The sequence below is a fragment of the Plecotus auritus genome (assembly GCF_963455305.1).
Source record: "Plecotus auritus genome assembly, chromosome: 1".
Lineage (NCBI taxonomy): Eukaryota > Metazoa > Chordata > Mammalia > Chiroptera > Vespertilionidae > Plecotus > Plecotus auritus.
Window position 1 is genome coordinate 109770866 of NC_137770.1, and position 13650 is coordinate 109784515.

The 13650-nt window shown below is 40.7% G+C and overlaps 1 protein-coding gene across 1 annotated transcript in view; it reads right to left on the reverse strand.

Moving 5' to 3' along the window:
* NRP1 (neuropilin 1) overlaps positions 1 to 11874 on the reverse strand; it is a 172801-nt gene extending 160927 nt beyond the window's left edge. The window contains 2 exon segments of the mRNA XM_080686986.1: positions 7493 to 7667; positions 11292 to 11874. Of these exon segments, the coding sequence (XP_080543112.1) occupies positions 7493 to 7667; positions 11292 to 11364 (248 nt within the window). The 5' untranslated portion in view covers positions 11365 to 11874.
* Positions 11875 to 13650: the final 1776 nt, after the last annotated feature.

Consider the following 13650-nt stretch of genomic DNA (forward strand, 5'->3'; position numbering starts at 1 on the left):
ATGTTCCAAATAGGGGAACTGGGGAAGAGAGCAACTTTGGGGCTATTTGCCTGAGCATGACCTAGAAGGGACTAGTTCCAGGCCAGTGAGGAAGCACTGGATGCAGCTGGGATCTCACGTATCCCTTGGATTGTATAAATCCAGCCCTTATACTGCCTCATTATTATATTTATATGTGCTTTGTGCTTTCATACTTCACTGACAAAAAGGACCAGAATTCAGGTATTTTCCCCTAGGATGCCATTCCTAAATTAAGGCAAATTTCAACAGAGTGGAAACCACCCATTCTTTGGGAGTTTCCATGCACAATTTTTACCAGAGCTTACTTAATTTGAACTGAGCACTGAAAAATTAAATCCTTACTCAGAATTAGTTGGTGTGTATTTAAAGTTTTGTGTGAGATTTTTGACAAAAGGAAATGGCTGCCTGAATAAAAAGTTAGTTGACAACATTCCATAAAAATTTTCTCATTCAAAAGGCATAACCTAAGCCCCTTCAGTCACAAAAGTGGAAAGATATTTGGTGCAGCAGCTGAGCATTTGGGCTCAGTAAATAGACTCTTTCTAAGCCTCAGTGCTGCCATCTGTAAGATGGGGATGATAGGAAGAATAAGTAAGACCATGTACTAGTACATAGGGCTTAGCCAATGACGTGGTAGCAAATAGTGAGGACCTGACAGAACCAGCTGCAATCACTCTGTTCTAAACTTTCCATAGATTATTTAAGTTAAAAGAGATAAAACATGCTGACCAAGTAAAATATAAGATATGTACACAATAGAACTGGGCTTGATGAGGAGAAAAACCACATTACAAAGCAACTGAGTGGACAGTAGCCAAAATATATTTTTCTCTCCCTGCTCTTCTGCAGAATTTAGCAGAGTTCTGAATGAATGTAGTTCACTTCCTAAACTCTCTGCAAAGACTAAATGATGCCAACATAAGTAGGTATGTGTGTGACATGCTTCACAGTCAGCCTGAGAGTAATACCATCATGCCATCATGACATAGATACAGTTCAGTCAATCAGAGACTAGGAGGAAAATCTTCTTTTGAGGTGCTATGTTATGCCAAGTCACTGACTACTACAATCAGGATTGATTACAAACACCCAATTATGAGGCATTTGGAACCTGATCTGAACACTAATCTTGTCTCTTGTTCTTCTTCAGGCTTAATCATCAGCCTTGATGAATACTACAACGGCAATTAGTTAAGTTTATTTTGTAGCCTCCTTTACACACACACACACATATGTCAGCATGCAGGCAACTATCACATTTTATGCTGGAAAGAAAGGAGCTGAGAATATGCATGCTGGCTGAAGCATATGTCTCACTTGGATCAAATTTTAAGTGCCTACTCCCCAAAACAAAATCTGGAAATGCCATGCACATGTTGATTCAATCTGATAAGATTTGAACTAACCTTCCTTTTTGCTTCTCATAAAGGTTGCCTTTTGTCTTTTGAATGATAGGAACGCTGAACACAAAAACAACCTTGCAATACTCAATTCATTATGATCAAATGTGATTGCCTATAGTAACAAATAATAAAAATAATAATTTTATTAAACACATGGGGTTCTGTCCAAATAAAATCAGTGCTAATGGGGGGAAATCAAAAGGAAAAAAGTAGATAATTACCTGCCTGAGTAGTAACTAAGGATGCTGCAGGCAGGTCAGCAGTTGTTCTGAGAAGGGTTCAATCTTACCCATTTAATAGTTTTATAATTGAATTGAGCTTGGTGGTGGTAGTGCCACTCACATTGCCCATATTGGGAAGTTACTTGAAATCAAAATCAGCAAGAAAGAGATGAGAAAAAATAAAGCAAAAAAGATTTTTCAGAATTTGCCTTGCATATAAAGTAGGCTCCAGACTGAAAATGTTGTCTTCATTTTTACAAACCATAATATATGCAACAAATACAAAATATTTCTACAATAGTCACTGAAAAAATTGGAAAATGCTCAGTAGGACTCTGGTTGTTGTTGTTGTTTTTTTTTTAATTCGGTAGGGAACAGTGCACATTTTTAATCTGAATTCCACAGAATTTCACTATAGTGAAAGAGTAGTACAGATAGACTGTTTTGTCTGATTTTGAAATTTATAAAAATGGAATTGTACAAGTCAGGAGAGCAGATGCCCTTGAGGCCAAAGGTTAGTGACTGAAAGTGAACATAGGGGCTTTTTCTAGCAAATTGGGAATTTTTACCCTGGATTGGTTATATGAATGTGGTAGCACTGAAAATTTTACCAAATTTTATACTTACTTTGTGTATTTTTCTATATATAGATTATACTGTAATTAAAAGTACATATACTTCTATGTTACATATAGAAAATGGAGAGGTATTTTTAGCATAAAATATCACTCTTTTCCATAAAACAAGGTCTTTGTTTTGGTCTAAGTGATGCTCCAAAACACAAGACTGGGATTAGAGTGAGGCACTAGCCTTATATACAAAAAGCCAAAGAACTCACGAATCAAGATAAGTAATATTTTAATGAATCTTTTAAAAACCAAAACTATTGTAACAATCCATGCTAAACAAAGTGAATAAAGCCAAAACAGAAAATATTACTTAGGGAAACCATAAATAGAACCTATATTTCCCAAATTGCCAACAAATGAATAATATGCCATTATATAATTAAATTTGTAGAAATAATCAGATTCAAGAAACAAAGGGCAGATTAATTTTTATTCAGTGAGTTTATATTCTATTATAATAAATGAAATGAGCAGTGTTTCAAAGTTTATAATAATGTAGGTACTTTTAAGATTATCATTAAAGAAACAATTAATGATATAAACAATTCCTAAATTTGAAATTCATCTATTTAATTATAAGTTTATTGTAATTAAACTTTATATGAAGTTACTAGAGTAAAATCTTCCTTTGATTGCATTAAGTTAGAAAAAAGACACATATTATTGGTTACACAAAGAAGAGATTTAAATTCTAGACAGAACTCAGCAAATTGTTTATCTATGCATGCTAGCCTTGTGTCCTAGTGAAAATCCCACAAAACAGCATTGACAATCAGTCACTAAAGTCAGGAATTTGTCAGTAAGAAGACCACTACCGGGCTTTCTCCCCCAGCACTGTCACCTTTTTAGACTCTTTCCTGGAGCTTCACATTAATTTTCTTAATGTTTTTAACCCAATGCCTGTGAAATTTTTATTGCTCCCCAGATGAGGACATTGGATCTGAATGTAACCACACACCTCTTTACTCAGCAGTATTTGTCACAACCATTATAAATTATCATGCTGATAGGTTGCCTTGCTGGGAAACTGGAAAGGTTCCATAAATTCTATCGTATCAATGACATTCTTGTTTATTATGCAGATATAAAGTTTTATGAGATTCAAGATGTCTGTGGCACCACACTTCACAACATGGAGCATTCTCTGGTGCCAAAAAGAGAACTCATCGTTCCATTTCCTTAACACCTTCTCCTCTCAGAACATTCTCTACCCCCCTCAACATGAATATAACAATAAAAGCAGGCGGTATATCTAGCCAGAACTCCTAGCATAAGTTAGCCTTGCAGGCATATGTTCTACTTATGCTCTGCTGAATGATTGATCAATAGCCCCTGTTCAATAAAAGAATTCAGCAAGTTATAATACTGTATTCTGTGTTTTTACTGCTTATTTGTAATGAAAACTGATTCAGTGGTGGCATAAACATAGATTGTTGCATTTTAAAACTAATAAGCACAACTTGCACACTAATTTTCCCTAAGGGAACAACAACCCTCTTACTCTCCCCCGCCCCAATATGCACTTTTGTATTGGGTCAGTCTTGGTGTTATACACATGAAAAGTTGTGATAAATAAATCATACATTATATTGTTAAAATTATGAAGTAGTTTATTTAAATACAAATAAAACATTAAAATTTAAATGAAAATTTGGTTTACCATAACTAATCTATTTTATTACTTATCCACCTCTATACCTTACAGAAAATTGTTTACTTGGCTCTCAAGGATGTTTCTCAATAAGCAAATGCGCTCAGGAATTTATTTCTTGAGCTTTCGCATGGTGAAAGTTGACTATACAAATACTGATAGTATCAAGAGAAAATGTGTGGTGTTTTACATGATAATCCCAATACTGGATCAATATATTCAGTTAGACATATGCTTAATTTTATATTTCCAAATGTTCTAACAATCACCAAGTTGTAAAGATATTGTAAAAAATGGTAATGTCTTGCCCTAGCTGGTTTGGCTCAGTGGATAGAGGGTCAGCCTGTGGAATGAAGGGTCCCTGGTTCAATTCTTGTCAAGGGCACATGCCTTTGTTTTGGGCTCGATCTGCAGTGGGGAGTGGGGAGCGCAGGAGGCAGCCGATCAATGATTCTCTCTCATCATTGATGTTTCTATCTATCTCTCCCTCTCCCTTCCTCTCTGAAATCAATAAAAAAATATTTTTAAATGATAACTTCTTTTGAGGGGAGCTTTTAACTTTTCAAAGGGGTCTCATATCTACTATCTCATTATCCACTATAGTAACCTTATGACATTCGTACAGGTACATATAGTATAGCTGAGAAAGGGAAAGATTAAATATCTCAAGACAACAGTTTTCTCTTACCAAGAATATTGATCAAAAGACCTCTGAATGTGATTTATTATAACTAGTTTTGTACCATTTAAAATACAATTTTGGAAGTAGCCTAATATAAATTTAAAAAACAAAAACAAAACCCACCAGAACCAAAAGCTATGTTATTGTGCATCTAACATAAACTTTTGAAGTCTATGAATTTGTTGTTCCAAGAGTTTCTGGTAGTTTCCACGTTTTGTAGGAAATTCTACCGCACTCCCATCCCCCCACAAAATTTAAAGCTGTTGATTCTTCTCACAGCCTTTTCAAAAGGAGGTAAGAATTCTGCCTCATTTGTAGAATTTCAACTATGACCTTCAACAATAACTAGTAATCATGTGGAGCAACCTGGAGACATAGTAAATGCAATGTTTTAAGTTGGTTTTTCAATATTGTTTTTTGATTTTTCACTGATAAAATGATCAGATAGCAATACTTCAAAACACGGCACAAAGATACTTTCCATGCCACAATGTTCACTGACTTCATCAGGCTAAAAATAGACTTTCAAGACTGGCTAGGAGATGACACCTTCATGGAGAACAAACTTTCAGTTATTATAATTAAGAAATAACCTTACTCTAGCATTAAAAAATATCACCATCATAATTACAGAAACAATATTCTTGGCCACATCAGTTCATTGAACTACCTTGCTAACATCACAAATTGTCTCTCCCTAGAAAATACAATTATCCATTTTCTTTTCATCTTAAAAAAAAAGAAAACTAAAATCCCACCATATCCATGGAATGGAAAATATTTATTTAAGGCTTACTGTGTGCCAGACACTGCTGTAAGCACTTTATGTATATTAATGCACTCAACTGGCTTCCCTTTCTTACATTTCCACTCCAGTTGTGTCCTGGAGCTGGCTTGCACCAGCTCACAAGAACCAACTATACACATCTCTTTGCAGCTCTGTGCAGAGTGACATCACAAGGGTAGTTTAAAATTGGCCATGGAGGAAGTATTTATACTACAGACCACTGCTAATAACCACTGACTATTCTGAATTCTTTAACTACTATATTACACGTATACATGGTCATGATTTTCAGATCAGGAATTAGTAAATGTGAGTTTATTGAAATTTAATAACACCTTATTTTGGGGAATAATTGCATTTCTTGAATATGTTTTATCAGAGTTTCTTAAAAACATGTTCTATAGCAGCTTAAGTATTGTCAAAAAACAAAAATAAAATAGAAACAAGTCTCTAGCTATCTAGGTGATTGACAATGTAAAACCCACCATACAGAATACTGACTCCCCCCAAAAATACAATAAACTCTGTTTTTTAGCAGTCACTGTAATACTCTATTAATGACAACTTTCACACCAGATTTAAAAAGTCAATTTAATATCGTGAAGCACTTCTGAATCACAGGACAAAGATTAAATTAGAATCAGCATAATTTTATTGTACTGTAGTGTATGCTGATTACTTGGAAATTGATCAACAGTATATGAATTGCTAATTCTGTATGCTAAAATATTGAGTTAACATTCTAGTTAACCAGATGAAGTCGATACCCTGTCCATGAAAAATTAGTTTACCCCACCAACTCAACATGCTGTTGAGGACTTACTACAGGGGGGAATATTTTAATATTATTTTGTTCTTTCTTAAAAGGGTTATGTGTTTTCAGATAGAATAGTTTTAATAATGAGTATGCCTACATAATAATGTTGATATCCAGTGAAAGAAGTAATCTATGTACATTGTATACAATGATATCAAACTGACCCATTTTAAAACTTGGGAAACATATCCCTGAGAGACACTTTAGAATTCAGATTTAACTAGATTGTTTTCCTTTGTTCAAACTATTTATATGTCTAAACTTCATTAAAAATTGATATTCAGGTTCAAATCTCTGGAGAATACACCATGAGCTGTAGGGCAGAGTGGGATGATGTGGACAAAACAGAGATGGGGGTCTGTTGGTTGTCCAGAGAGAAGAGTAAATCTGGATCTTTGCGGACTGCTGCCTGCAATGTCAACACTTCCCTTCCATACTGTGGAAAACTGAATACCAGCTTGTTCACATAAAGTAGGGAAATATAATTTAGATGCTCTCTATAGTGTGAATGTTTTCATAATAATGAAATCTGGCATAATAACTTAACAATGCTTAGTAACTTAATAATAGAAGGAGATAGCAAAACTAAAGCAGATGGATGAAATACTGATTCATATTTGAGTCTCTTTTTACTCATTGTACATTAATAATTATTTTACTCATCTTCAATAAGAGACTTGCAATCGTTTATCTACCATAAAAATTCCCTTATCCCACTTACCCTATATTCCTTTTATTTTCAATGACAATTTTATTTTGTCATGCCAATAAGATAGAGTTCTTAAATTATGAAATGTGCTACAGATTTGTTACAAAAATTGGTATTTGATTACAATTGATATTTGGTTACAATTTGTAACAAATTGAGATTTGTTACAAAAATATCCAATATTACTGTCTTTCAATGCCACAAATGTTAGTAACTCCCAATATTTAATAAAAACTCAAATGAAAGTTTGGGTTTCTAGTTCTCCTTTCCGGGTGGGGATTGAGGGAAGACACATGTATATACATTTCTTAAAAGCGTTTCAAAACCAAAAGTGTTAACAGGAAAAATAATACGAGTGATTGCACATTTAAATATAATCTTCCTAGTTTGGGGAACTCAGAAATCACTTAACATAATTTAATTTCCATACCCACTGACATGTTATCTGGCCTAGACTGGAATGCCCCCTGGTTCCATTTATATCCCAGATTGTACACACAGACTGCCCCCGTTAGACATCGCGACCACTAGATGGTGCTGTGGTGCCCTGTTCAAATAACGTTCTCACTTACTTGCAATCTCGGTCCTCCAAATCAAAGTGAGGGTTGAAGTTGATCATAATTCTCTGGTATGGTTCTGGAGCCTGAATCAACCATTCACATTTTTCACTTGGGTGATAAGAATGAGGATAACCAGGAGATGTAAGGTACCCGGGGTTTTCAATTTTTATAGTATTGCCACATTTATCTGTAATGAAAATAACATTTTAGTAGATCTTTTTCTGACAACCAGTTAGGTATTCTAGCATTGTATGTAAATTACCAGCTATTGAGCATCCCTTAACTTCCTATGGAGAACTCTGACAGGTCCCTGCAGGTCCTTCAATAGCGCATATACAGATAGTAACACCCCACCAAGGAATGCTCTTTGATCCCAGGGAAGGTTGGATCAGGAGGAAAGTGAACTGAGATCTAAAATGACTGGATCCCCATCCCCCACAAACTTCTGTCCCAAGAAAAAGGACTTCTAGCATTAAAAAAATACATGAAGTCCCCTCAATGGATGTTAACAGGGTCCCCAGGGAGCTTCTGCTAGACTTAATTACCCCCAAGAAGTGTAATCGAATTAAGTAGCAAGTTCTAAGTGGAAGGTGACTACATAATGCTATTGGAACCCTTGTGTAGCTTTTGATGATAAGCTTGGTCTGTGTCATTGGTCAGTGGGGATTGGCTTCCAAGACAAACCTTTTCTGTTGTTCTATCTGCCCATAAATCTAAGTGATTGTGTGTTATCTCTGCTCCATTCAGATTAACACAGAACAAAGTCTATTTGGTGAAGCAGGAATAATTCTACTCTATTTCTCTAAGTAAAGTTGCTGGGGCTGGGAGACCAGATCAAAACAATAAGGCAGAAGAAAAATAATTCCAATTATCTACATGTTGAAAAAATCCACCACACTAAGATCTGTCTGATAATACATATGGTAAGCCCCATTCTCACATTCTGGGAAAGGTGAGCTAATTCTTTTTGAGACTTCCTTGCAAAAAAAAACAAACAAACAAACAAAAACAACCCAAATGCTGAAGTGATTCATTAATTAAATAAACCAGTCTCCAGGCTGATTTCTTGTTCAGCATAGATTGTCATTGTCACTTTTTATGATGGATTTCATGTTCAGCCTGAAATGCAGTCACATTTATTGATGCTTAATTTTGAGCAATAAAAATTCAGTGAAAGAGGAACAGGTATGAAAGCAGTGAAACATATAAGCCTATCAATCACAAATTTTCAATAATGGTATATATAGATTTTAATATTGCATCTAATAGATTGTTTCCCTGTGGAAAGAGAATAGCATTCTTTGCTCTCAGCATGAATTTACAAGTCTACAGAATTTTATTACAGGAAAACCAGGTCAAATGGAAATGAAAGATGAAGTGCACATCAAAAATGCATAAAGCTACATGCATTACAGAAATCATTTCCCATAAATTAAAAAGAAAACAATATAAATTATATTGTTTTTCTCAATTGCTAGAGGTTTCTGTTTCTTAGACTAGGAATGGCACACTGGTTTCCTCTGCCTTGGCTTTTAAAAGCTTAAGATTTGCCCAGAAGAAATGATGTTGCAACTGGAGTTCAGAATCTCAGCTAATGATCATATTGGACGTTGTTGTGTGATTCTACTCAGGCTCTTGCTTTATTTTAAATGTGCAAAAAAAACCCAAAAAAAAAACAAAAAAAAAAAACCTTGGAAAGTGACCCCATCTCATTAGTCTCCTCCAGCTCTGTATGGATATCATGGCATAGTCTGGTATCTGTTAGAGGAGTGAAATAAAACAGCACTGCTTCTAGTCACTCGACAGAGTCACTGCAGAAGACATTTAGGTGGCCTCAGTACCACACCAGAGCTCTTTAATCTGTGACTTCTGAGAAAGTGACAGTGTAATAAGATAATGTGGACTGCTAGACTCCCTGGCTCTGTTCAATCTCTCTAGCAGTTGATTAAGAAAGAGCAATTTCTAATGACTCTGGACCATTAGTCCTAAATAAGGTTAATGAATTAATTTAGCAGACACTGGGACTCACAGGAGGTGGACATAGCTTTAAGAGGTCTGCTGAGCTACTGAAGTTGTGGTCACTACAAGCACAGCAACATGGCTTTAACTTATCAAGCTCACCAACTCAAGCTCAGGTTCTTAGCATCCCCCAGATTTCTGCTAAGAAAAAAAAAGTGTATACACACACACACACACACACACACACACACATTTATAACATATATAGGGTATCCCAAAAATGTATGCACAGATTTTGAATAATTATAAAGGCAGTGCTTATTAAAATATATTTCATTTTCAAAATTGAACTATTGGCTGTTAAAGTGTGTGTACATTTGGGGGGACACCCTGGAGAGAGAGAGAGAGAGAGAGAGAGAGAGAGAGAGAGAGAGAGAGAGGTAGGTCACAACCTCAAGTCTGAAAGCTATTTGCATTAGGTTTCAAATCCATCCTGTGAACATCACTACTGATTTAATCTCAGGAGTTGGGGAGGGTGGGTTTCTGTAATTTCTAAAGTCTAACCACCTGAGCTCCTTCAATTGGAAGAGAATGTTATTTTATCCCCTACCAAATTATAAAAATATGCCACGACCTCAGGTTCAGTACTAAATTGAACTCTGCATTTGCAGTTGTGTGTGTGCATGTTTTGTTTCCAAGCCTATCTTTCAGAACACTACTTAGTAGCTGTGGGGATGGAATTTATAGCTTCAATCACAAAACCTCCAAAAAGCATATTAGAAAGATTAACTTCCATCATAAAGACGGGATTTAAATCCCTCCTGGTCTGAACACCCTCCACTTGTGGTCTCTTATTAAAACAATATACCACAGTAAGTAATGGATGGGCTTTTCTTCTAATTACTTTGATTGAAATCTAAACCAAACAAGAGTAAATATATATATTTTTATAAATCTTTATTGTTTAAAGTATTACATATGTCCCTTTTTCCCCCATTGCCCTCTTCCCCTCCCTCCCCCCAGCCTTCACCACCAAAGGAGTAAATATTTGATAATTAGTTAATAATAATTGCTGAAGACTCACTGTAAAGATAATTTCATATCTTTAACTTCACAGGGTAAATGAAACATGCCTACAACCAGATCACAAATTAATTATTTAGGTTACAGGATACTGTTTATAACGCAGCACAGTGTTCCATTTACTTAACAGTGAGTCCTTGTAAAGCTCAGTGGAAGCTGCAGCTAGGTTAGGGATTTTCAGATATCCTGGTGCCTTACACTGTATACATCAGATTCCTGTATTGACACTGTAACTTTTGTTCATGCTCCTGACGGATTAGAGACGATTTACAAAGGCGGGAGAAGGAGTTCCATCAACCAACCAACCGCTATCTCTTAGAGGCACCCACCAGAGGAAACGGTTTAGGGGAGCTGAAGAGAACTAGGGAGTACTGGTAAAGCCTTCATTCACTTTCAACAGCCATTAGATTTTTGAAAGCGTGTCTCATCTAATTGCCTTTGGGAGGAAACATTATTAAGGTAATTGGTGTGTTGATCTGGGAAGGTAGGCAGAGCTGCCTTGTAGCAGAGTTAGGAAAACCCCCAAGCCAGACCACAAACTTCAGGAGGGAGCCAGAGGGCTTAAAATATTCCTGCCCTAAACCGACCGATCTGATTTCTTTATTTCTCCGCCTGGATAAAAGTTTCCTTCGCCCATGAGGTGGCTACTCCGGGTTCATCCCAACAGCGCTGCAGGAATCGTAGCTGGGCGGGAAACCGAGCCCGGCCGGATCGGGTAGCCCTGAGCCCGGGGCGGGCGCTGTCTCCAGCGCCTCCGCCTGTCACTTACCGTTGCGAAAAGCGCTGGCCTGGGCGAGGGCGAGGGTGAGCGCGGCGCCGAAGAGCAGCAGCCCCCTCTCCATTCTCCCTAAGCCGGATCCCCAGGCAGGTTCGGGAGAACAAGGACGGGCGGGGAAAACAGAGCAAAAGGGGGAATCTAAACAATCCAAAGCTCTCAAATCCGCCCAGAGCTGTAAAATCCTCAGTCCCTTTTGGAGAAAGGAAAGCAGTGAGGCAGTGACTTCTTCCGAGAGCAACGCTTCTCTTCTTGTGTCTCAAGTCTCCTGCATCCTGTCATTTAGCTTCGGTTTCCTCTCTCTTTTCCCACACTTGTTCCTCTTCCAGGAGCCACTGCCCGGGCCATGTCTCAAAAGGGGGAGGAGCGGGGGGGGGGGAGGTGCGTGGGAGGGAAGCACACACCAAAGCCAATTTCCAGAAAGGAAAAATAAATCCGGCTTGTCTCTGGACCCGTTGGAGCCCTGGAGCTGGCGCCCAGGGGAGGTCCGAGTGTCTGCGTGAAGGAGAGGAGCAAGCAATGAGAAGAACGGAGGCAGAGGAGTTTCACCAACTGCAGCCTCCTCCCTTCCCCCTCCCCTCCTCACTTCCTCCCCTCCCTTCCCGGAGCCCTTCCCCCACTCCCTCCCGCCCCCGTCCCCGCACTGGCTGGCCAGTCTGTATCTGCGGGGAGACAGGAGGAACAAGTTTCCTTGCGAGTGCTTTCCTCGTCCTTTGGTCAGTCTCTCCCGGAGGCCCTGCAGGGATCTCCAAGTGGGGGGAGGCGCTAGGTCTGCACTCAGGGCCTGTGTGTTTGGGGTGGGGGGCTTCAAGGTGGGCCAGCGATGGCGTCGGGCCTGCTGATCTCGGCGTACTCGCTCGCGACCCCCGGGATACAGCGAGCAGCTCTCCAAGGATCTATAGGATCCCGCCGCCTGCAGGGCGGAGCGCCAGGGAGGCGGTGGCTGCCTCTCACAACTCAGAATCCCCCACCCGCGTCTGCGGGGCGAGGAGCGGGGAGCCAGTCCCTGCCACTCCCCGTGGTGCCGCCCCGAGACCTGTGGCAGGGAGCTGAAGGGCGACCCTAGACGCCCCGGGCCAGGACTGCAGGGACCAGGATAGAGCGAAGCTGGAGTCACCCTAGTTCCGGGCGGGGGTCAGCAGTGTCGCTGCCACATCAAGCCGCGCCAGACCACCGCCTCCCTGCCCGGCTTCTCGTGCGCGTTGGTGCCCGTCGCACCTGGCTGCCCAGAGATTTGGTATCCTCTCCTCTGGGTCAGCGGGAATGCCGGAGGCCGGGCGGTGCTGCCAGCTGGGGGAAAGGGGGAGCTGTCTCCCGCCCCCGCCCACCCTCACGTCTCGGACCCCAGGCATTCGGGGTTTGGAAACAAGAGGTCCAGTGCCCCCGGTTTCTGTGTATCCCACGGGAGGGGGAGCAGTGACAGCGGGGAAAGGGTTTGCTCTTGTCAGGGTCCTAACTGTGCCCTTTCCAGGACTCAGGCCTTAGTTACCCCGCGTGGCCCTCTAGCTCCCGCCCACTCTCACTTCCCCTGGGCGCCTCTTGTTCCTTCACCGAGGCTTTCCCGGAATCGCAGCAGAAGGCCTCTGAGGATATGAATGGCAAGGATATTTCAGGGAATTAACTGGCTTTGGCCACTGATTAGGTCCTTGAGTGGGGTAAATGCCCGCGGACCCCCTCCGAAGGAGCTCCTGGGGAAGGTGTAGTGGTCACTAACCTTAGGAGAATGGGCGTTTGTGTACCCACGCGAAAGCAGAGCCTTATTCCTAACCTGGTGCAACGAGCTGGCAAATGTGATTTAGGAATGTTGGCAAGCAGACTCTGGCCAAAGGTTTTGGAGGAGGGACTAGGGACGGAACAGGAGAAAGGGAGCCCCAGACTCGTGGGCCTTGGGCTGGGACTTGGCGCCCCGGAGAGTCCAGGCTGGGCAGGGTGACGCGTGCCCCCAGGGGTGCACCCGACTCTCTCTCTCTTTCTCTCTCTTTCTCTCTCTCTCCTCGTCCTCCCGCTCCTCCCCCAGGGTCTAGCTTTCCTTCCTTATTCCCTAGGCCAGCCTGCCAGCTCCTCCAGTTCACCGGGTTCCTCCTTCTCAGCCCTTGGACCCTGGAGCGGGGAGGGAAGGTGGCAGTACGTAGCTGGGAGTCCAATGCCTGGGCTGAGCGGAGCATAAGAGGCCTGATGCAGACCCGCCCCTGGCCTCGGAGTGCGGAGGGCGGGCGGGAGGTGAGGAGGGGGCGCCAGCCGCGCCCAGCGCAGTCCTCGGGGGGGAAATGCTGCAGAGGGAACCCTGGTGCCTATCCTTAAACCTCTATAGTGGAGTGCAGCCCCACCGGTACCAGTCCTCAGCTGTGCCAGG